A 23,979-nucleotide genomic window follows, 5' to 3' on the forward strand; every position below is an offset into this window, starting at 1 on the left:
AAAGAAATAGAAAAAAAGAATAAAGAATGCTATTTTGTTTGCATTAGTATAGAATCTAAACTACATAACATTCTGAAAAGCAATTCATGTAATCAGGTTATTCATTTAAGTTATTCAATTTATTAATAACAAACTGCTAAGACATAGGACAGAGGCAGCTCAAAAATGTGTAGATACTAAAAAACATTTTGTTATTTTGAAATATTTGCAATAATGAAATGGTTTGAAGTATTTGCAGTATTCTAGTGTAAAGACAAATATTAATGGGGCACTTGTTTTTCTGGTTTCTGAGAGAAGTTGATTGAATAAAAAATCTGTAGAGTGCACAGACCAACTGCTTTGTCAAAATTCACCAGATATTAGGAATGTTTGAGAATGCTTTCTGACTCAGACACAAGTAGATTTCGAGCTCCGTGTAAACATAATTTGGCTTACTCACTGAAAACTGGTCATATTTATATAATAGCAAAATCCAGCTGTGCATCTAATGTATGTTAAGACATGGTGTCCATACAGGCAGTTAAAAGACTTTAAGGCAATGTTTAAAAATACCCCACTAGATTCACAGTATGTATGTTAAAAAACAACAAAAAAACCCCATTCAAAACAAAACCCCAACATTGGACGTGTTAGACATTGGAGTTATCAGCAATTTACTGCCACAACAGATATACATGCTGCATATGATAGTTGAAATAGCTTCAGCTTTCATTATGTATGAAGCGTTATCTCCACAACCGCTGTTATATTTATCAATAGCTCATTGCAGGCAGTTAAAGGTTTTTCTCCCAAAGCATGGGATTGAATATAAAACATTACAGCTATACAAACAGTAACAGCAAAAATATTACACTGTCATTCAGTTTTTTAGTTAAAGTTCTATATTCAAAATATACCCTCATATAATTTTTTAAGTCATACCGCCCAGCCCCATAGCCCACCATATATTATGCTATGAAAATGGCATTCTGTGTCATAAGAAAAACCTCTAATGTTATTAACAGTGAGTTAAAGCTATGAATAAAACAATATGCATTTACTGGGTAAGTTACCAGATATTTTCGAGGAAATAGACACATTTGATTCAGACATACAAAAATATCCTCAACACACACACACACACACACACACACACACACACACACACACACACACACACACACACACACACACAAAGAAACAGATATATGTGCATTAGACATCCGCGCACACACAAACATGCAAACGGGATGGAAGCATAAAGAGGTGTGATTACTATAGATCCTCAAGAAGGGATGGATATGTCTGAAAGACAAGAGAAAGTAACATTTTTTACTTAAATGCAATAGGTATAGTGTCTTCTGTTCATTACAAGTCCCTTTAAATTTCTTGCTAATGACATTCTTAAGTAGCAAGTAAGATGGAAAGCTAATATTACTAAGGTTTAAGTTAACTGTATTTCCTTTTTTTTCTTCAGGTCAAGTTACACTCCATAGCAGACAATGGGCTTCCAGTGGATAAATAACTGTTTAGCTGAGGAGATATTTACCAGGGTTTTGGGAGCTCCACAGGCTTCTGGTTTAACCACATGATCCATTATGGTTGCCTGTAGCAAAAAGAGATGCAACATTATGACAGCAGGTTGGCTTTGAAGTAGAATGACACATAGATAAATAGCTACGTACTTTATTCACAACCAAGGGGAAATTCAAACATCCAGCATCTCAATTTAAAAGCACACATCCATACATTTATAACCATAAATAAATACATAAATAAAATATTTAACTCATTTCAAAAATGGGGATAAAAGAGGGTGTTAAAAAGACTTAGGAGCCGTCTGCCCAGCCAGTGTGGAGAGGGTGTCTGCTGTTGTCCATTATAGCTTTCAATGTTTTCAATGATGATAAAGTGAATAAGTCAAAGACATAGTTCTGTCAGGGCTATTTTATTTCTTTTGTGCCAGCAAAACTCTTTCCATTCCTGGCCATTGTTAACAATTAAACCTGCACTATAACCAACACCTGGCACAAACTCACTGGTGTTTTTGGGTCAAAACAGCTTCTGTACTATTTATATTATAATAAAGTTAAACTTGGATATTGCATAGTTCACTACTCCAGCACTTCTTTCTTTCTTTTTTCTTTTAAATAAAAGCACTTGCTACATTTCTGCCCAAGAAGAGCCAAGCATGGGGCGTTTTGTTTTTTTCCTTTATAAGTTGAACTTAACTGGGAAAAAATGGCAGTAACAATAATAATAACAACAGAAAAAAAGTACCAGACATTTTTCCTAAGTGTGCTATGTGATATTTGCCATGGCAGAATACTCTTTTTATACGTAGCCTATGTTGTAGGAAAACAGCTGCTGTAAGAGAAGTGGCATCCAACTTCTTTACTTTTCTGTGTTTGTGCTGCTCGTAGTTTTCAAGTGATGGTTAATGCTTTTATGCCAAGATCTCTTACTTGGTTCCTTCTTCCGCAACACCTTCAGCCTCCAGTTTCCCCTCCTCCTCCATTTTCTCCTCTGAAATGAGTTCCTGTTTCCTGTGTCGACGGAGACATTTCACAACTACCATGGAAAGGATCAGCAGTGCTAATGCTCCTCCCACAGAAGCCCCAATGGCAACCGCAATGGTTGAATCCCTTGGAGGTGGGACTGAGGAAAGGAGAGGAAAGGAGAGGAAAGGGTTAAGCATTTTGTAGACAAGTGAAGTGCTGACTAAAAGCTCTGTAGGGTTGATTAAACAGAGTGGAAAGTAAGAAAGTGCTGCTGAGTTGGTCCATGTGAGTGCATATGTGTGTGTGAGAGATGCTGATGGACTAAGTTCAACCTCTTGTTGGTCATTAATAAGTAAAAAAGCTGAATCATCATCATCAGGAGATCGTCATGCTCGAGAAACAAACATATACAAATTTTGGCGATAACGATAACAAAATAACGCTGAAAACCAATAAAAACCCTGAAAACTATACATTTAACACCTGAGCCTCAACTCTCGCGGCCCGGTACCAAACGACTCACGGACCGGTACCGGTCCGAGGCCCGGGGGTTGGGGACCGCTGGTGTATTATACGTGGGTTAACGAGAAGCGATTAACACCTCACGACCAGCTCCCGATCATCAATCGCTTGGTCGTGAGGATTTCAAACAAGTTTGACTGAGGGTGTCACCGCAGCTTGTCACACTGCGTACGCGCAAACACAAATGTCAGCGAAAAAGACAGCGTAGCACGGCAGTGCAGCGTGTGATCTGGACACAAGCGATGGAGGCACAACTTGTAGAACTATTTCAAGCTCACCCGAGCCTTTTCGATGTGGCCTCACAAAATTATCATGACCACAACAACCGTGAAAATAGTTGGATCTACACTGCTACTCAATCACAGCTGCCTGATCAATGTTTTTCATTAGCAATTTAGCAAAGTTGATGGTGGTGGTGTGCGTGTCTGTGTGAGTGAAAGACAGAGAGAGAGAGCGAGCGACAGAATTTCTGTTATAACCTTCATTTTATGGAGGCACAGTGTGAGCACTCAGGTCGCATCAGAGCATCGGGCGGTATAGTGTGAGACCCAGCATCGTGACCTACGAACTTCTAACCCCTGCGAGTCAATAGTACAGTTTGAGCAGGAGCTGAATCGCGCGACTGAAAAAATCGCAGTGTCTGCCCAGCATAAGAGAGGAGCAAAGGTGCAGATCATCCTACACAGGATAATCAAAGCAGTCAAAGCAGTGCAAACAGCCCCAGTATGATCAATGTTATGATAAAGTTAAACTCGCATGTGGTATAGTTCACTATCTGCTACTACTAGTAGTGAGATACTATTTTTTGTCTTACTGACAAGTGGAATTTTTTAGGAATCTGGTGTAGTTGAATATTTGTTTTATTTTCCAAACTGACAACATTTTGTGCTGTGGTTATTGTAACTTGTTGTTCTGAGATGATTTCATATTGCATGACGTTAAATGGCACCAAATGATGCTTAGTGAAATGGGAATGTAATTCTGACGCACATGCATTTGTTTCACAAGTTGATCAGTGGGATAAGGTTACCCACTTTGTGTGTGCAGAAGTTAAAATAAGAATCTTACGTTCTGTGACAACATTAAGCTGTATGATACCATGTCCCTGGATGCGGTCTGGGGGGTTTCTCACATAGCAGTTGTAAATACCCTCATCCTCCAGTTGAACATTTGATAGAGTGATTGACAGGTCATTCTTATCCAGGTTCCCAGCAAACGTGACCCTTTCTCCGAACCGTTCTGATCGAAGAGGCACCATTCCCCTTTTCTTATAATATGTCATAAACTATGAAAAGAGAGCAAGCTTTTGTAACAGGCTCAGAGATTTAAAATGTAAGTACTTTGCTAAAAATTAATGAAGTATCCATTTTACCAGTTCCTGTGTATCGTTGAGTGTTTCTTGGTAGGTCCAATTCATGGCAAACTTGGTAACATCCATCTTATAGCAGGAAGTGAAGACACAAGAGATTTTTACCGTTGTTCCATTTAGTGCATTAATGCTACTGGCCACAATTACGTCCATGCTTGCACAACCTGTGAATACAAATAAACAGCATTAGTGATGATAGTACTAAGATTAATACATTACATTTAAACCATTAAGGAGGCCCCAGGGCAGACCCAGGACACGCTGGAGAGATTACATCTCTCACTTGGCCTGGAAATGTCTCGGTGCTCCCAGGCCAAGCGAGAGACATCATCTCTCGCTTGGTCTGGGAATTTGAGGTGTGGGTTTCTCTGCTTAGGCTGCTGCCCCCGCGACCTGGCCCCAGATAAGCGGAAGAAAATGGATGGATGGACATTTAAACCAATTTATATCCATTTAAAGTTTGAAAAAAATACAAAAATTTATGAGAATGATCAACATAATTTAACATAAAATGTCTATCAACTGGTTTAGCGTTATTAAAAGCTGAGAACTATGTTTGTATATGTACAGGGTTGGCCATTTATATGGATACTGTCACAGGCTGGGTCTCCGACCCAGCACTCTGAGTTTTCTTTGTATTTTTTGATATGTTATTAGTTTGTGTTATTTCCTATTTTGCCTTTAGTTTAGGCAGTTATTGGTTATTGTTCCTGGGTTTTCTATGTTTTGGGGTTTGGTATTTATTCATCACGTGTTGGGTCTGTTGAGTTGTGTTGTCATGTTTAGTTGTTAGTATTTCCTGTTTTATTTTGACAATGTCATGTGTTCTTTGTTCATTGTATTTAGCTTTCTCTCCTGGTCCTGTCATTAGGTTTATGTCTGTCAGCTGTTCCCCCATGTGTCCCCACTTCCCCTGATCACCTCATGTCTGTATTTAAGCCTTTTGTTTTCTTCATGCCATTGTCGGTTCGTCTGTTTATCTCACCAGGGTCACAGTTTTAGTCATGGTCTTAGCCTGTTTACCTCACCTCAGTCATAGTTCTAGTTTTCATCTGTTATGTATTATTAGTCTTAGTCATGGTCTTTGTTTATTATTTTTCCACCACAGTCATAGTTTAGGTTTTGGTCTCAGTACCATTTAGTATTTTGTTTCTTAGTGTTTTGCCTGTTTGTTTTTGGTCTCTTGGTTCATTTCCCTGCCGTCATCGCATTAAAGGTTCACCTTTCTGTTAATCATTACAATTCCTCGTCATCATCTGCTTTTGGGTCCTGTTTCCACACACATCGGCGCACCCCGCCGTGACAGATACACCGTAATAACATGGGAAGGGTTGGTGATATCAAAGTCCTGTTTGTGGCACAGTAGTATATGTCAGGGGGCAAACTCCTCAAGATGGGTGGTGACCATGGTGGCCATTTAGAAGTCGGCCATCTTGGATACAACTTTTGTTTTTTCAATAGGAAGAGGGCCATGTGACACATCAAACTTATTGGTAATGTCCAAGCACGGGGCGATCCGTGGTAACTTGTTAACGGAGATTTGCCGCGTTATGGCGTTAATGTCATTTTAATGAGATTAACGCTGACAGCACTAGTGGGAACAAAATGAATATGACTGAACATTTACGCCAACATCATCCTAGTGCAAAGACAAGTGGAAGCAGACAAAAACAACAAGCACACATGCTACAAACTTTACGCGAGTCATTTAGACAGCCGTTAACACATGATTCTCCTTATGGAGACCTGATATGTTTAATATGCTGCTGAGAATATAGCCCAGAAGAAGCGTATAGTATAGCTTTTATTTTCTCTGTAATAAACTCTCTTTTCCAAAGATGAGTGATTTCTCGATCAGAGATGTATATGCATATATATATATATATATATATATATATATATATATATATATATATATATATATTAGGGGTGCAACGATACACAAAATTCACGGTTCGGTTCGGTTCGATACTTTGGTGTCACGGTTCGATATTTTTTCGATACAAAAAAAATGTTCATGCCTTTTTAATTTGTCATTTATTAAAATTATAAATATATATTTTAACTCAAAAGTACAGTTTTTAAATTTAACCCTAACCCTTGTGCGTGTTTTTTATTTTGACAGCGAATACGCACCTGCGGACCACTTATGTGCAGCCCTGGTTATTTAGCTCATCATATTGCAGCCACAGAAATTATTTTGTCCATGAAACCATAAAGCTGCACTTTCTTTTTGCCTTATAGTCTGATTTGTCATAACTTCTCCGTTTTGTGGTAAGCTTTTCTTTGGCTGTCACTTCTTCACCCTGACCTGTCTTATTTGGCTCAGCAGAACTGAAATGCTTTTACACGCACTCACATAAGCTCAGCGATTCTCTGCGCGATCAACCTCTCACATGTTTAAGCTTGCTGCGGGAGATTTCACTTGTCATGTTTGCATAGTAAGCTAACGATTAATAAGACGATGTCAGAGGAATTGGTGCACAAATTATCATCACTCACAGATCAGTGCTGTCGCTCTCTATACACAGTTCGCACGATTGCAAAGTGAAAGCAAAAAAACAAGCGCAAATTCAAACGCGACTTCAATATGTCACATATTGACAGTGGCTCACCGATGCCAATGACATAATTACCCAGCTACATTTCTGAAAGAATGCAAAAGCATTGACATATATTTTTCCTACAATAGCCCGACGGGCAGGGAAGAGATAGATTTTGGTAGCTCGACTGAAAAAATCGCTAGCTCCGGGACGTCGGGCTAGCGATATTGCAAGCCCTGTATCTGATTGAGGAATCACTCATCTTTGGAAAAGAGAGTTTATTACAGAGAAATGGCTCTTTCCAAAATAAAAGCTATACTAGCCGCTTCTTCTGGGCTATATTCTCAGCAGCATAAGGAGAATCATGTGCTAACAGCTGTCTAAATGACTCGGCTAAAGTTAGTAGCATGCTTGCTTTTTTTTGTCTGCTTCCACTTGTCTTTGCACTAGGATGATGTCGGCGTAAATGTGCAGTCATATTCATTGTGTTCCCACTAGTGCTTTCAGGTTAATCTCGTTGAAATGACCTTAACGCCACAACACGGCAAATCTCCGTTAACGAGCTACCGCCGATCGCTCCGTGCATGGGGCTAGACGGCCAACACGTTAACGAGCTAACTGCGCTAACACACTAGTTCACACCAATGTAATTGAGCATTGCATGGCACATTCAACATACTGTTTTACTTTAGTCCATGACTCGCTTACCTTCAGGGTCATACGTCACATGAAAACCAAAATAATTCCAAACGCCAGATCTGAATGAGAGTGGGGGAGGTCCATGTTAAAAGGAGAGCTTAACTTCTGTCTCGCTAGCTTGCCCTGCGCTCTTCCTTCTGACTATGCTGTCTGTGTTGAGCGCTCAGTGGATCTGCGCTCGACAGTGCAGCCTAGGCGGAGTAGTCGAACACAGATTCACTGAGCGCTCAACACAGACAGCATCGTCAGAAGGAAAATTGATAAAATAAATTACAAATGTTGTATTGTTCGATACATATGCGTACCGAACCGAAAGCACTGTATCGAACGGTTCAATATCGATACGAATATCGTTGCACCCCTAATATATATATATATGCCATTTAAGCAACTATTCTGATATTCTCAAATGAAAGCCAAATGCTTTTAAATGTACATAATATAAAATGAAATGAAACAGAAGTATCGTTTAGGTTCCTCAAGTTTCCTCCTCCCCTCTAACATCCTGTCTCAGCATGGGCTCACACTCCCCAGACAGAATCTGTGCCTCTCTCTCAGTAAGTATGTGTGTGTTTGTGCGTGCGTGTGTGATGGGACTCTGCACCATTCTCTCCTCTGCAGTCGAGTGTTTCTGGCTCCCTTCCCACTGCTGCTGCACCACTCCACCGGCCTGCCTCTCTGCACCACACGCGCACACACACACACACACACACACACACACACACACACACACACACACACACACACACACACACACACACACACACAATTTTCTATGTGCACAGTCCACCATAGTCAGGTGTGCTGTGAAGCAGCACTGCACCTGCTTTAACCCCTATCTCCCTAATAAACACACACATGCATGCATACACATCCTCCAAGAAAGTGTTAGCAGTGAGCCCACCCCACTAGCAGTGCTGTTTCAATGTCATCCCTTCGTAGTGACCTATCTTTACACTGCTAACAGCAATGCACTCAAACAGCCTTTGCTGTCCTTGCCGCACATACACACGCATACAAGGACTACCGTCATACATGTGTCTTTGGTAGTGGAAGCTGTAAACATTCAGATATAAAACAAGGGAAACTGTTTGACATAGGCTCCTGCTGACTCAGCAGTCCTGTGGAGAGTCGGAAAAAAAGAGGCAGATGCAGAGACTTGCTAACAGATGAAATACTGCAGTGAAGAACCCTCATGTGACTCCTCCCTCTCACTGCCCCTCCCAATTTCCCTCTCCCCCATCTTTGTCCACCTCTCTTCCCTCCTTCCTTGTACCGCTTTCCAACCCCTAACACAGCCCCCCACCCCCTTTTTTCTCTTTTTGTCTCAATTGCTTCTTTGTAATGCAAGGTCAGTGCAGAAGAAAGTAAAGTGAGGTAGATCTCTTACCTCCTCCGTATTGTTCCCTCTCCATACCTTTATTTCTTTAGGTTTGAATTGTGCAAATGAAATCAATTTCACAATAAATGTGTAAGTTGGTAAAAAAGTATCCATTTTCATTTAATAGAACAAAAATATTATGAAGGGGTAAAGCCAGCAGTCTAATCCAACACTAAAATGATTCGCAGACAACATAGTGTTCCAAATAACTACAGCCCTTTGGTTATCCAGTAAATATAAAATCCAGTAAAGGTTTGTAAAAACATATATATCTAGATAGTATGCATATAGCATGATTTTCTTTTAGAACTACTCTGGACTAATCTCCTCTGCTTCCAAGTCTCAATCCAATTAGGCCTCTGCAGGATAGCATGGACAAAACTTTCAGATAAAGAATCCGCTGAAGAGCAACTTTACAGAATACACAATATCTGAAAGTCTCTTGTACACATAGCAGCAAAACAGCTTTGAGTGCACAAATGCTTCAGTTAGGTATTGAGAGGTTGTTCCAAATAAAATGACATCCCCCCAGCTTATTTTAATTTAATTGATTTAAAAAAGACCAAATAGTGCAGTTCCTAAAAGTACTAGGGTATTAGCCTACTGAGGAGTGGCTTAATATGAACTTCATGTTTGACTCTGACCTCTGACTTCCTCATCCCTCAGAGCCTGACATCCATGTTTACCACAAAGTGCCCATAACCCACTCTAATTGGGTTTTACATTTTACCTACACTGTCTGTCTAAAGACCTCTGTTGTTCTCACAAAATCTAATATTTTAACACCAAATCTGCCTTCAGCATTCAGTCAGACAGTGTCTGCTGGTTCAGAAGTGCTTATTGGTTTCTCTAAGCCATGGGCACTGTATTATGTGCACAGGAGATTTGTGAGATTAAGTTGGGACAAGACAGTATTTGTTATTCACTTAGCTTCCACTTGGACAATGATCGTGTCACCGCATGTACTGTTTTTGCGTGTGAAAAATGTTCCAACAAACAAATGATTTTTCGGTGTTTTGGGAGACTTGGTGCAAGCTTGATTGCATGCGGGAAAGGGAGAGAGTAAACACTGGGAACTGTATATATTGCTCCAGCAGCAGAGATCAGTTTTGTTGTCAAGAGTTACACTTGTTTTTAAACAAACCAGACACATTTCTGTGGATAATATTTCAGCACCGGCATGCTGCTTTTAAATTTCTGACTCACTTGAACTGTCTCTAGTGCCCTCTGCCTTGGAGACAGCCTTACTACATTCTGCATACTGCAGCAGCCAGAAGCAACCCCCCGCCCAATCAGATTTTCTCTGATTACGGCACAACTCATTTAAAGATAACACAAAAAGACAATGGAGACTACTTGGGTGATATGTTACACAAATGTTAGTTTTGCGCATGGGAGACAAATAACCACAGATGTAGCCAGGCCTTTATTGATCTTCTTTCATTTTAGTGTTTTAGCCTTAGACTTCTCCTTTAGACTGAAAACAAGACACGAAAATGGAGCAAGTTTAAGGAGGAAGCTTTAAAAAGTACGCCATGTTCTCTGACTTCCTTCACCCTTTATGCATTATTGACAACCAAGTGTACTTATAGTAGAGTCTGGATGTTTTATGGTACACTTTACAGATATTAAAACGCTCAGCAGCCTCACAATCTTTCAGCAAAACCACAAAAGTTTGCACATGTTCACTCAAGTTTTTATGTGGAAGATTTTTTATAACAAACTAAGTATCACTTATTGGTATTGGTACTACAAAGTAGGGCTGCACGATTTTGCATAAAATGAGAATCACGATTTTTTGGCTTAGAATTGAGATCACGATTCTCTCACGATTTTCTTTTCCAGTATAAATATTTATTGCGCTTATTAACTGCACATCAACTTCGTAACAGTTGAGACTGAACATAAAAACAATAAATAAACATAAAAACAACAAATGTCTCACGTTTTGTTGTTGCCACAAAATGTTGTACTGCTTGAAATTCCGTCTCCACCGTTGCTCGGCGCTGCGTGTATAGAGCAGGTAGTGCAACAATAGAAAAATAGTTGCGGACGGCACTGTGTAGCGTTTGTCTAGGGTGTTGATCATTTTCCTAAATCCCTCGTTTTGCACAGTGTTGATGAGAGCCATATCTTTGGTCAGGTGATAAGTAATAGCCCCCGTAATTTCTTTGTGCCTGCGGGAGTTCGACGTGTATAGGGAAGCGCTGTATAAGGTTCCCGTTATTGATGTTTGGGTGGTTGACCGGGACGGATTTTCTCCTGTCACTTTCTCGTCATCCCTGACGTGCTCTCCGTTGTTTTTTCCCTGCTAATTTTAGGATCACACGGCACAGCTTCTGTATCACGTGGTATAAAGCTCCGCCCTTGTCATTTGTTGAGCAGGAACAGTGAGCGCTTGTTTTCATGCAGAGTACGTCCCGGATCAAAATGCGGTACAATCGTCGTCGTCTTTTTTTTTTTTTTTTTTAATCGTTGTCATTTGGAAATGAGATCGCACATAAGTATGAATCGAGATCGCGATTTTCTAACGATTAATCGTGCAGCCCTACTACAAAGTACCAATTATTACTGGTTATTAACCAACCAAGCAAGGTATTAGCAACCTTTGTAATAGATCATGTCCACCAGGACAATGACTTTGAAATTGTTCATTACTACCTCTAAATAACAGCTGTACTATTCCAAAATATACTAAGGTAAAAATAATTTGTTTAACAGTTCCAGTTTGCTCGTGTGCTAGGAATCATAACTGTGTCCCCAGTTTTTTCTTGCCAAAGTATACACCATACATAAAGACACTTGGACACCCTTCCTCTGCAAAACAGCAAAGTGGAGCTGCGCATGGCTTTCCAAAGTACTTGTCAAATATCTTCCAACAGTCCAACTTTCTGCTACAGTTACCAAACTCCCATCTGCCACAGAACTTCTTCATTTTTCTTCTTCTTGACTACTATTACATTTGACTCAGATATCATGACTGGTGGTAAGCTACATACACACTGGAAGCAAATCACAGGAATATCATCTCTGAGACTACACAAAGCGTGAAGTGACTACTGCCCATTTCCCATCATTCCCATAACTGCGGATGATAGGAAATGGGCAGGATGCGAAATAAACTTTTCTCAACTGAAGACTGAAGTGACTACCAATGAGAGTGAAAAGCACTGTGGTGTTAAGCTGCCCAGTTTGGAACTAAGCCACAGTGCCTATGACAATAATGATGTTAACATCTCACATAATACAGTCGTGTTTCAAACATTTGTCATTTATATAAACAAATTAAATTTCCACCACTCTGAATTACTGTAAGGATTCAGCTGTGATAACCTGAAACTTCTGTACTTAAGCTTGCCATGTTTTAAGGCAGTGCACTGTTATTACATGCCTCCTCGTGTCATTGTGCTGCTGCCCTCTAGTGCCTCTCTGTGAGAACTGAAATGGTGCAGGTGATGAGTAAAGTGACACTGATGGACAGAAGGAATTGTGTTAGAAAGAAAAACTGCAGAAATAAAGTCTGTAGGATGCTACACTCACATGTTTACAGAATTATTTGTCTAGACAACTAAAATTCACAATCCATAACAACATGTAACACAAAATATGTATATGTTTATGGGAACAGGGTTTTAATCACCTACTGTGTCTGAAATGTGGATCAGCATTGCTAAATGACACTGCAGCTAGCTGCTTAGTTCAGATTTTTAATAATGTGAGGTTAGGTTATTTTTGATATATTAAGAGGTATCTCAAACTGATGAGCCTATGTAAGATGCATTTGTCCCAACACAAATGCGCACTCACACACAAAGAGGGTGTGTGAGTGTTTCAGCGTTTCTTTCCTTTAGTACTGGATTTACGTTGCCAAAAAACAAACAAACACTAACACACAAAGAGGGTGTGTCAGGCAACAGGTTTGCTGGCAAAAGTTAACTTTTGTGCATCTATTTTCAGCTATAAAAAAGGGTGAAACAACAAAGGGTGCTTTCATTGAAAACTATGCTGCTATGAGTTTACCTATATTTCTAAAATGGTTAATATAACTTACACTATTGAAATATGATCCTTCATGACATCTCCTTCCTGTGCTGTCCCTAAGACCGACCTTCCTAACACAGTGCTGGGATTTTGGATTTCACATTTGAGACTAACATAAGTAGCAGTGGGGGAATATTGGGGCTTCTATTATGGTATAATAAAGAGAGCACCGTTCCGATCTCTGGTAAAGATGTGCTTAAAATTTGGGCCTCTTTACTTATTAATACATTGTTGATGGTAAGGATCTTGTAGGGTGTGCTCACAACGTTACCGTGAATTATCATGTCTATCTGTTGTTGAACAGCCAGGAGTGTCTCCTGGTAATATTACCACAGCGTTAACACGCCATTAAAGGCCTATTTCTATCCATCACTCACTGCACTCACAACATTGAGCCATACTTGAGCGACCTGCTGGGTACTACTATTACTTGCGCAAACAAAGCCAATATTTATTTTTGTGTGCTGCATCATAATCCTCTTTAAGGGCTGTGATGTATTGGGTCAGTATTTTAGCTGTCAACAAAGGCTAAATTAAGATACAGAGGGGCAAACGGGTCGTTTCCCAGTCAGCACAACGGATCAAAAAAGCAGCGCTTTGCTTAAACTGGTCGCATAAAACCACAGTATTATGTTTTTTTGTCATGGCCTTGTCAAACTAGTAAATTCAGGGATGTCAGTCCCGCGACATTATCTCATATTATAGGAATGCCCCCCTCCACCCCTCCCATCTACCCCCTCTGTTGCCATACAACCCACACGCGCAAATACGAGTGATAAGGAAATATAATGTCATCGCACCTTTGATCGTGTACCTATGTATCAGAGCATCGGTTCGGGTGTTTTGTTTCTTACCGGAGAGCGAGAGCATTAGCAGCAGCGCGCTCACCAGCTGAACGCCAGACCTTCTCTCCTGCGCGGAGTAAGACATTTTCTGTCCTTCTTGTTAAAAAAATGAAGCCTATATCTTTATAAAAAATATAGTAAAATATAAAAGCACAAAGCCTGCTCGTGTTTGCCTTAAAATGCTAAAAAGAGTGTTTCTTTTAGAGGCAGGAAATGGCTGGCAGTGTCTGTAGCCTTATGACGGTTGATTTCGTGGTTGTCGAGTTCTTGGGGGGTAACGCTATAGGAGGGAGGGCAGGAAGGAAAGCGTGAAAAAGGGAGGATATCTCCATACAGATGCGACCTCAACAGACCATTTGTCAGAAATGGTAAATATAGCCTAAAACAAGGCAGTAAGCTCAAGGATAAATAGATGGACGACGATTCTTCTTCTTCTTACTGGATACATGTACTGACTTTGGTGGGGAAAATATGTAATTTTCACTTTAGCAAAATTAACTCTGGCGTTTTATACTTCAATTTCTTATACATCAAAATGACAGGGACATTTAAATGATTGTAGGCTCAGTAGGAAAAAAATGTTACGTATTTTTATGATCATTTATTATCATGAATAACAAAGCTTAAATTGAAGCCTATCATTAGAAAAATAAATAAATACACATAAAATAAATACATTTTTTAGTCTGTATTTATTTTATGCGTTTTATTGTGTTTTGCCCTCACAAAAAAAAGAAGCGGTCACGTAGAGAAACAAAAAATAAATGAATTAATAAAACAAAAATCGACCATCCTTTAATCCATTTCTCCATCCAGCCTTACCTTTGTGGTAGGCTGGAGACGATGCTGGGAAATAAAAGAGGCAAACACCCCCTGGCCACATTCACTCATCTTTTCACCTGCTATGTCATCTGCTGCTATGGATACAAACTGGAGAGGCCAGCATCAAGTGCGGCATATGTTTGATAAAACGAGGGAGATGGGCTGGAGGAAGACATGGCTGTGAGATGGATGCAAATAGGAGCCAGTTTATTCCTCACAGCAGAGATAATATCAACTTTCCGAAGAAATCGATAATGTCAGCATTTAGGAAAGAGAAGAAAATTTGGGGAAACAAAGACTGAGATGGAGGGTAGCGGGTGCCTAGACAAGAAGCGCGTAAGAACTCTGGGGGTAATAATGGGGGAGTGGGTTATGGACATTGTTCCATTAGGAGTGGAAAAAGGTTGGAAGGAAGAGAGCAGATTGGTTGTCACTCTGTGTTTATAATAACAACCCTGCTGACTACAACAGAAAAGCACTTAAAAACATCTTTATCAAAGCAATAGGGAGTTATATATAGAGTATAAGCACAGTCAACTAAAAGTTATGTCCATGGGTAGGAGTCTGCTGCTATCCAATCCATTTATGAAACTGTCATACTGTAACCAAACACCACACAGACATGTTATCTTTTTTTGCCAGATTACTCAATTCATCAGTTACTTTTTCATCAGTTACTCCCCCAGTTACGTGTGTGTGTGTGTGTGTGTGTGTGTGTGTGTGTGTGTGTGTGTGTGTGTGTGTGTGTGTGCGTGCGTGTGTGTGAATGTTAGAATGTACTTAGGCATAGATATGTGATTGGGTGAGTGAGACTTGTAGAAAGCACTTTTGTAGAAAGCCTCAATTGAGGCCATATACTTACGGGCCATTTCCAGACTTTATTGTTTACAGGATGTTGGATGTTGCTTCAGAAGATAATCTGAAGAGCAGCTTGTGTACATACTCCAGCACCATCTGACAGTAAATCAATCACTTACATTAATTCAACAGAATTAATGTAAGTTAATGGTTTACGCTGCGGTGGTGCTGCTGGTGCTAAAGAGATGCATTAGGCTGAAGAAAAAGTCTGGAATGTTGGGGGTAAAACACATTAAAACACATAGAAATGTCTGTTTGTCTGACGACCCATCATGGCAGAACCAAAGAGCCTGGACATTGGTGGTGGGACAATTGGGGCTTAAATGGAGCTCTGAGTGACTTGGATGAGGTTTCACTAATGAGAGTCTAAGCACAGATTTAAACCACGCAGAGTGATGGCTGATTGACTCAAAGAAGGTGGGCAATAAGATGATTATTCAATCCAAACACACTGAAAAAAAGGGACTGGCCATCTCTTGGATTTATGTAAGCATCTTGCATGCATTTAACACAATTGCCTCATGTTTTAAAGTTAAATGTAACTATATAGTGTAAAAACTACATGATATGCAGAAAGGGTGTATTAAATTGTTCATATCATGTTCAGGTGACGTAAGTCAATAAGATAGCAACGTTAAATCTCGTGAAACCACGCGTGATTTCATCTCGCGGGCTTTGGATCGTGGTTTAAAAAAGGCATCCATCTCAGTCAAGTCCAGCAGCCAACTCTACGTTTTTGGTATGTCTTGATTTTTTTAATTCATTTTTACCATAATTCAGCCAAATGTAGTTAAACGTCTAGAGTGTCGCCATGTAACATGCTAAAAAAGAGCCGTTAGCTTATTTGCTGTTTTATCTGTTGTCAAAGAATTGGCGCTTTTTCATTTGAATTTGTCTTTGGCACAAGAGCCGTAATATCACATTAAACCTAATTACGAGGCACTCATAACATAATTTGGTTTTCTGTGTGAATAGATTTGCCAACTGACTCTTCAGTTACATTGTGTATTTACTGCACCGTGGTGTTAGTGAGATTTTGGACATTGAACAGCTTTAGCTAATATCATCAGTGGCATTATGCTAGCTTACATCCCTACCCCTCCTGCCCTCACCTGCTGTCCTTTTGTTTTTGTTTTTGTTTTTTTTGCTGCACATTGAGAGATGACCTCTATTCTGCATTTCACCAGGAGTCAGCTGATGGATTGTGGGTTCAAGGTGTTATGGTAAGAAAGTATATTCTATTTTCGTTTCTGTAACTTAATTATAATAGGTTTTTTATAATTATTAGGTGCATGCATACTCACCCTATTAATACAACTGAGAAATCCAAAATCTGCCATAGGTTTATCTTATACCTGTATGTATTGCCAGAAAGGTGATTACTGGACTCGCATTAATGCACACTTGAACTGAAATGAGGTTGTAACTTGTGGGTTGTTGGGTTGCAAATCAGAAACAAACATCTTTGGATTTTTTTAATCCCATAAGATCTGGAAACACAGTTTTTATTCAACAAAACATTACTGATTAACCAAGCACAGTGCCTGCTGTTATTTCAAAATAATTTTATGTTATTTCAGATAAAATGCAGCATTCCAGTGCATCCCAACCATGCATACAGTCAAGGTTTCTGACGGAGCTGAGTTTCTCTCTGACAGTCTGCTGAAAGTGTTTGCAAAGTGATCGGGGGAACAGGGCACAAAGCTAAAGGATGTAGCTGCCATGATGACAGTAAGAACTTTAAAATTCTTTAACTACAAAGTGTATATGTATTGCATTAGGTCAGTAAAAGATTTTTATGCTACATCCATTGAAACAGTCAACTATTACCTGTGAGTAATGATTCCACTAAAAGGATGCCATAATTTTCGTCATGCATTTACTGGCCCACTGAGAAAAATTTATCTTTTTTTTAAAAATAAATGTTCTGGAAACGATATATCCATAAAGTTGATGTCAAACAGGAACTTTTGATATTGCTTTGTAGATGCTGGTGTTGCATGTTGACTGGTTTAAAAAGTCAAGAGTTTTTGTCTGGGATCATTTTCTTCTGTGCTACTGAAAAGTTCACAAATCTCTGTTTTCTTTGTTATAATACTCAAGGATGACATTAATGCTCGGAGTCCCTCATCAAAGTGCTCCGCATCTGTGTGAAAGACAATTGCAACATCTTGGTGCAGGAGTTCATGGTGAGTGTTTTATGAGTAGATTGTGGATTTGCAACATTTAAAAATGCATTTAGTTATCCACTTGATCCTCATTGGACTGGTTAGGACCAGTAGTCCTCTTTAATAATTTGAAGTTCACATGAGGCCTGGTAGTGAACTCGGCCGCCGGCCCTTGAGGCCCCACCCCTGTATTAGGGGTCACATCAGTGTGAAAAAACTTTAAATTTGTCATTCTAGTGAACAAAGGAAAATCCCACCAGTATTTACATTAGCTTTTGTTTGAAAAAATGACCAACTGACCAACAGCTAACCAAATTGTGGGGCTGAAAGTCTAAATTCTAACATCTTCTGAGTGACATAACCTGGATTTCTGATGGGCCGGTGTCTTTCTAACAAAAACTAATGTAAAGCATTTGAAATTATTATGTTTTTCACCCTCTCTTAGAAACTCTGTTAGACCATGAATGGCAGCATGGCAGGCCACTCTTTGGCTATAGCTATTTACTATGTTGCTTGCATTGGTTTAAATTACTCTAACATTAGAACTGGTAGATTCAAAAGAGATGAGTTTAAAAAGGAATCTTAAAGAAATGTTTTGTGTTTAACCAGGACTTGACTGAGGCCACTGCACAGATTGAGAAAACCACAATGAACATCTGTCTCCAGAGATGCGCCAGGCAATGACTTTTCTGATGTTGTTCTTCAAGATCTGGATAACGTGACCTTTGCAGTAGCCATGCTGTTTGGACCTTTTTTATTCCTTCAACATGAGTTACCCATCACAACTCTGCTACACTTTTGAGGTGATTCAAAGGGTGGTAATGGAGTTGGATGCAACTCAGCTCTCAAGAAAAGCTCACAACTAAGACAAAACTGCTCCTGCAACGAAGCTCACTGTTATGCATGTGAGGTGACCAGCTCTAGGTGAGAGGACATTTAAATCTCACACTTGTTCTGCTGCATTTTTGAAGCTCAATTCCAGGAACGGATCGCAGGGTTCATTTTTATATACTCTGCAACTGCCATGAGGACAAGCCGTTTTTTTTGTTGTTTGTTTTTCCTTTTGCTCTGTACAAGTTCTGTTTGTCTGTTTGGCAGCATTTTTAAATTTGTCTTTGTATTTTTTCTTTCTTTTACTAGTGAAGAGATGTAGCGTGAACAGTTATACAGTCTAAATATCCCATATGGGTCGTGTGAAATGGTATTTTCAATTTCATTCAGTTGAAGTAAAGAACGTTGAATATTTCTAAGTGTGCTGTTTTGAACCAAGATGTCACAGTATGATCAGTGCTGTATTTTTTGACAGTCACTGTATCAATGTTATTTTTGCGTCTCTTGAATAAAGGTTTTGACCTGCAAGTGCTAATTTCTTTAGTTATTGGGGTAAAATGGGTAATGTTAATAGGAAGGTGTTTGCCAATTCAGTAACCTAATTTAATGTTAATGGAAACTAACATTACCTCAAATTGTTTAGTTATAATTGTTGTTTAACTGAATCTTGACGTTAGAGGCCTTAAATAGAATGTTTTGATTTGTTCTTTCCCAACATTTTTCAAAAGAAAGAGTCTAATTTCTTTGCTGTGATTGATTCCAGAGAACACGGAAGAACTGACATTATTTAACTGTTGATTTATATAGATTCAGTGGAGGAGTAATGTCAGTTTAATTCTTTACCTACTGCAGTGAAATTAGACATTTTGTTTTGAAAGGTTACTGGTGGATGCCAGCAACCATCTTGGAAGAGAACAATACAATCTGTTATAAGGCCTCCATTTGAAAATTGTGTATTTGATACTAGAATATAATAGCAAAATGTAATTTGAAGATAACATGTAGCATTTAAGTGACCAAGTAGTATTGGGTAAAAGTTATTGAATCGTGTTGGGATAACGTGAGAAAATTGTGAAGGATTAAAATATTCCAAGAGCTCAAATTACTTCATCAAAACATGTTTAAGTCACATTTTATCAACACAAATTGCACAGGTTTATTGAACATGAATAAATTGTGTTAATTTAACTCAATTGTTTAAGTTGCTGCCAAAGCAAAACATCTGTGTGCAACAAATGTCCACCATTGAATTAAGTAAATCCAACAACATATTTTTTTCAGTGCATAAAAAAGTATGAAAGCTATGCTTCATGCAGAATTGTCTCTATGTTTTTGTCCTTGACAGTTTAAACCACAATAAATAGCAACAGCATATATTTTGCTATGGTTATCTGCCTCTTATAACCCCAGTGATTTTCCTGTGATTTGAAATCTCGTGTGATCTTGTGAATTTCGTGAGTGCAGGCAACTAACCGCTCTTCCTAGATTGTATCATGTCATCTGAACAAGAACAAATTAAGTTTTTGAATTTCATGCAGATCCAACATTATTTAATTGCATTCACCATAGAAACATGAAATTATTTTGTTCAAATGACAAGTAAGACTTTTGTAAATGTAACAACCACCCAATTTTCTTTTTTTGAGTGTAAGGCTACGTCCACACTAATGCATTTTCGTTTGAAAACGCATCTTTTTCTCTGTGTGGCCTTTCATACACACTGAGACGGTGTTTTCGCTCAAGGAAAACGCAGCATTTTGAAAACACTCGAAAACGCATACATTTGAAAACGCTGCTTTCGTGTCACAGTGTGGACAGCGAAAACTGAGACTTTTTGAAAACGATGACACATTTTAGTCATGTGATGCAGTGAAGTGACCAATTAAACTAAGATAGCGGAGGGCATTATACAGCAGTTGTTTTGTTTGCTCCCAATTTTGACAGCCCTATTAAAGATTAATATCAGTTTGTACATGCTTCAGATAGCTTTTCTTCAAGTTCTTTAACTCTCACTCACTTTGCCAACTTTGTACTTTTGTGTTAATCGCAGCAACAACTCCACCTCATTGTTAATCCATTTAAAAAACTCAGTGCTTTTCCTCAACATTTTGCCGCAATGTTTTCAGCTGTTTCAGCTTCACTCTTAGAGATGCTGATTCTCATTGTTGCTGCTTCACACTTGCTTGCAAAGTGATCCAATGAAGACTGTAGGCCACCCTGATGAAGTAGATCACTACCCTATCCACATGGCACAGAACCCCCCTGCAGTTGGTGGGGCCAAAGGAGAGAAGGGTTGAGGTTCTTTTGGGCTGAGTTATATGCTAAGGCACAGCCACCAGGCACTGTCCTTTGAGGACTCTTCCTGGGCCTAGCTCCGAGCTGGTACACTGATAACATAATCTTGGGAAATATATATTGGAATTTTACAGAGGTTTTCTTGTTTAAGACTGGCCCTTTACCCATTTGCCTTGAAAAAACCTACCAGGGTCAAACTGCCTACGGAAACATATCTCCAGGGTCAATGCAGTCTTTCAAAGCACAATAAAGTGGCGATGCATAGAAAGGTGTAGTATAAAACTCACACAGATCTTCTTCAAAGTCCTTGTTAAACTATATTAGGAGATGTTAAGATGTTATGTTAAGAGATCCTTTGCATTTTGCAGCCTAAGCACTGAGTATTATCCACTGTATTAACTCTCAATCAGAAGTATAGATATTTTGCTACTGTACTTAAGGACAATTTTTTTTGGGGGGGGGGGGGGGGGTAGATTATTTGAATACATTGTGCCTTCTGGATATCAAAACAGTTCAAACATGGAGGAAACAGTGACACATTCATAATAATCCTGTTGATGTATCCACCACTGGTGCTCATTGCACATAAAATGTGTATCATTTATGTATCATTTTTTCAGTATACTGTGGTGCAAATGTTCACAAGTTGTACTCATGGTGTAGGTAGCACTAAGAGGAACAAACATGAAGTGAGATTTTCTTTATGTGAGAAGCAGCGAGAAATGTTAGTATCAATCTGCTATATAATAAGAGAGGAAGTAAATGCTGCAACTGACAAAACTACAGCCCCAGCTTAATTCTATGAAGGAGGATTTGAGTGAATGCAAGAAGAAACTTATAAGTAGAACAAACTCTCTCAAACATGAAGGATCGCGAACATACTTTGGAGAAATCAAAACAGTTACTCATGAAAGAGAATAAAGAGTTGAGAGAAAAGGCTGAAAGTTTGAAAAGCCACAGCAGCAAATTCAATTTATGTGTGTTTAGACTACCAACGACTTCATGGTGTCTCTCTTTAATGAGTTGTTTAGGGACAAAACGTAGAATTTCGTGGAATTTGCCCACAGAATTGGATCAGAAAACAAAATTTGGATGTAGAGTAATGATAGTGAGGATCCAAAGATATGTAGTGAAAAAATCTATCTTGAAAATTGCTAAAGAAAATATGATGGTCAGAAGTTTTATCCGAAATACACCCTGAAAATCCGTTGGCAAAGTTTGAAGTGTTATATTATTTATGCAGGTGGTGGAAAAGCATGCACCGATAAGAAAATGTACTGGTTTGACAGAGAAGGAGCATATGGTAGAAAATTAACAGCCAGCAAATCTGGTTATGAATCAGATTGGCAGGTATATATTAAATTAAGGATTTTTTTTACTGGGTTAAATAGAAAGAAAAGGAAATTATTTTATGAAAATAAGATTAAAGATGAAAAATATGATTAAAAGAATATGGAATATATTAAAGGATTTAATTGTCAAAAACATAAAAGATATGCCTTTCTATATAGAGACAGGAGGTCAGTTTTTATCTAAGCCAAATGATATTGCAAATCATTTCAATGAATATTTTCTAATTAAGTTAAATAATCTAAAAAAAATTAATATGCCTAGAACAGACACGCGGGTATTATATCTAATTAAAAAGAAAATCCTAAAAGGAAAGAGAAACTTTAACCTAGTAAATATAAGTACAACAGACAATATGTTAAAAAGATGTAAAACAAACCTCTGTGTATTGACTGGATTGACATGACACTGCTTAAAGTACTGCTAATCCGACTGCTCTGGCCATTTGTCATATCATAAATGTATGATAAGTTTTACTGAAAGAATGCCAAGCATGGAAAATTGCAGTAAGAAGTATTTTTTTTCCTCTGCGAGAAAATAGTAAATGACATTTTTGTGGGTCTAATAGTCATCCAATAAGTTTATTACCCGTTTTACTAAGGATTACTGAAAGAATTATGAGCAGATAAATGTTTTTTTCAGTGTGAATATTTAATTAGTGAATATCAGGATGCTTATAGAAAAGGGTATTCTTTAGCTACTGCCTTAACTCAAATGAGTAATGATTGGTTAAGGTGTACAGAAGAGAAGAACACAGTTGGAGCGGTAGTGCTGGCTTTTACAGCTGCTTTTGATATAATCAATCATGAAATACTATTGAAGAAATTAGAATGTTATGGATTTGTTACGGTGTTGTCCTTAATGGGCAGCACGGTGGTTAGCATACGGTGGTTAGCACTGTTGCATCACAGCAAGAAGATCCTGAGTTCTATTCCACCATCAGGCCGGGGTCTTTCTGTGTGGAGTTTGCATGTACTCCATGTGTTTGTGTGGGTTCTCTCCAGGACTCTAGTTTCCTCCCACAGTCCAAAGCCATGGAGCCATGGAGCCATGGATAGGTTAATTGGTAACTCTAAATTGTCCATAGGTGCGAATGGTTGTCTCTCCCTATGTGTATGGAAACATGGACCATATTCAGACATTAGTGTTGTAGATTGTGGAGTACCCCAAGAAAGTTATCTTGGACCACTCTTTTGTACTATTTTTTTCAAATGACATGCCATTTGTCCTCAATAAGGCAACTATGTCTATGTATGCAGGTGATTTAACCATATATATATATATATATATATATATATACCGAACCGAAAGCACTGTATCGAACGGTTCAATATCGATACGAATATCGTTGCACCCCTAATATATATATTAGGGGTGCAACGATATTCGTATCGATATTGAACCGTTCGATACAGTGCTTTCGGTTCGGTACGCATATGTATCGAACAATACAACATTTGTAATTTATTTTATCAATTTTCCTTCTGACGATGTTGTCTGTGTTGAGCGCTCAGTGAATCTGTGTTCGACTACTCCGCCTAGGCTGCACTGTCGAGCGCAGATCCACTGAGCGCTCAACACAGACAGCATAGTCAGAAGGAAGAGCGCAGGGCAAGCTAGCGAGACAGAAGTTAAGCTCTCCTTGCAACAGGCAAATTGAACGTCATTCAGATCTGGCGTTTGGAATTATTTTGGTTTTCATGTGACGTATGACCCTGAAGGTAAGCGAGTCATGGACTAAAGTAAAACAGTATGTTGAATGTGCCATGCAATGC

General features: G+C 38.9%; 1 protein-coding gene and 1 long non-coding RNA gene across 4 annotated transcripts; one reads left to right on the forward strand and one right to left on the reverse strand.

Moving 5' to 3' along the window:
* Positions 1-1,055: 1,055 nt before the first annotated feature.
* On the reverse strand, positions 1,056-14,145 carry scn2b (sodium channel, voltage-gated, type II, beta). 3 transcript variants are annotated; one of them, XM_085380504.1, is made up of 7 exons: positions 7,846-7,964; positions 7,623-7,747; positions 4,375-4,535; positions 4,071-4,287; positions 2,445-2,637; positions 1,529-1,585; positions 1,056-1,284 (listed from the first exon to the last, which is right to left on the reverse strand). In XM_085380504.1, the coding sequence occupies exons 3-6, from the start codon at positions 4,522-4,524 to the stop codon at positions 1,576-1,578; spliced, it is 570 nt and encodes a 189-aa protein (XP_085236630.1). In that variant the 5' UTR covers positions 4,525-4,535; positions 7,623-7,747; positions 7,846-7,964; the 3' UTR covers positions 1,056-1,284; positions 1,529-1,575. The 3 variants fall into 3 exon arrangements, with proteins under 3 accessions (XP_085236630.1, XP_085236628.1, XP_085236629.1); XM_085380502.1 differs by lacking the exons at positions 7,623-7,747; positions 7,846-7,964 and adding an exon at positions 13,890-14,145; XM_085380503.1 differs by lacking the exons at positions 1,056-1,284; positions 1,529-1,585; positions 7,623-7,747; positions 7,846-7,964 and adding an exon at positions 13,890-14,145 and having other exon boundaries at positions 2,441-2,637.
* Positions 14,146-16,616: 2,471 nt separating this feature from the next.
* LOC146653802 (uncharacterized) lies at positions 16,617-19,108 on the forward strand. Its single transcript, XR_014907207.1, has 4 exons — positions 16,617-16,783; positions 17,141-17,291; positions 17,664-17,749; positions 18,338-19,108. It is a non-coding gene; the product is annotated as an uncharacterized LOC146653802 (long non-coding RNA).
* Positions 19,109-23,979: the final 4,871 nt, after the last annotated feature.

Source organism: Rhamphochromis longiceps, linkage group LG14 (genome assembly GCF_057381845.1).
Source record: "Rhamphochromis longiceps isolate RC_006_pf linkage group LG14, R_longiceps_female_GT1.1, whole genome shotgun sequence".
In the NCBI taxonomy this organism is placed as follows: domain Eukaryota; kingdom Metazoa; phylum Chordata; class Actinopteri; order Cichliformes; family Cichlidae; genus Rhamphochromis; species Rhamphochromis longiceps.

Excerpts from the sequence above, each read along its gene's own strand:
- scn2b (XM_085380502.1), bottom strand. The coding sequence starts at position 13,965 with ATGTCTTACTCCGCGCAGGAGAGAAGGTCTGGCGTTCAGCTGGTGAGC. Across the intron at positions 4,536-13,889 it reads GCTAATGCTCTCGCTCTCCG|GTTGTGCAAGCATGGACGTA; the intron begins GTAAGAAACAAA and ends TTGTATTCACAG. Across the intron at positions 4,288-4,374 it reads TCAACGATACACAGGAACTG|TTTATGACATATTATAAGAA; the intron begins GTAAAATGGATA and ends CTCTTTTCATAG.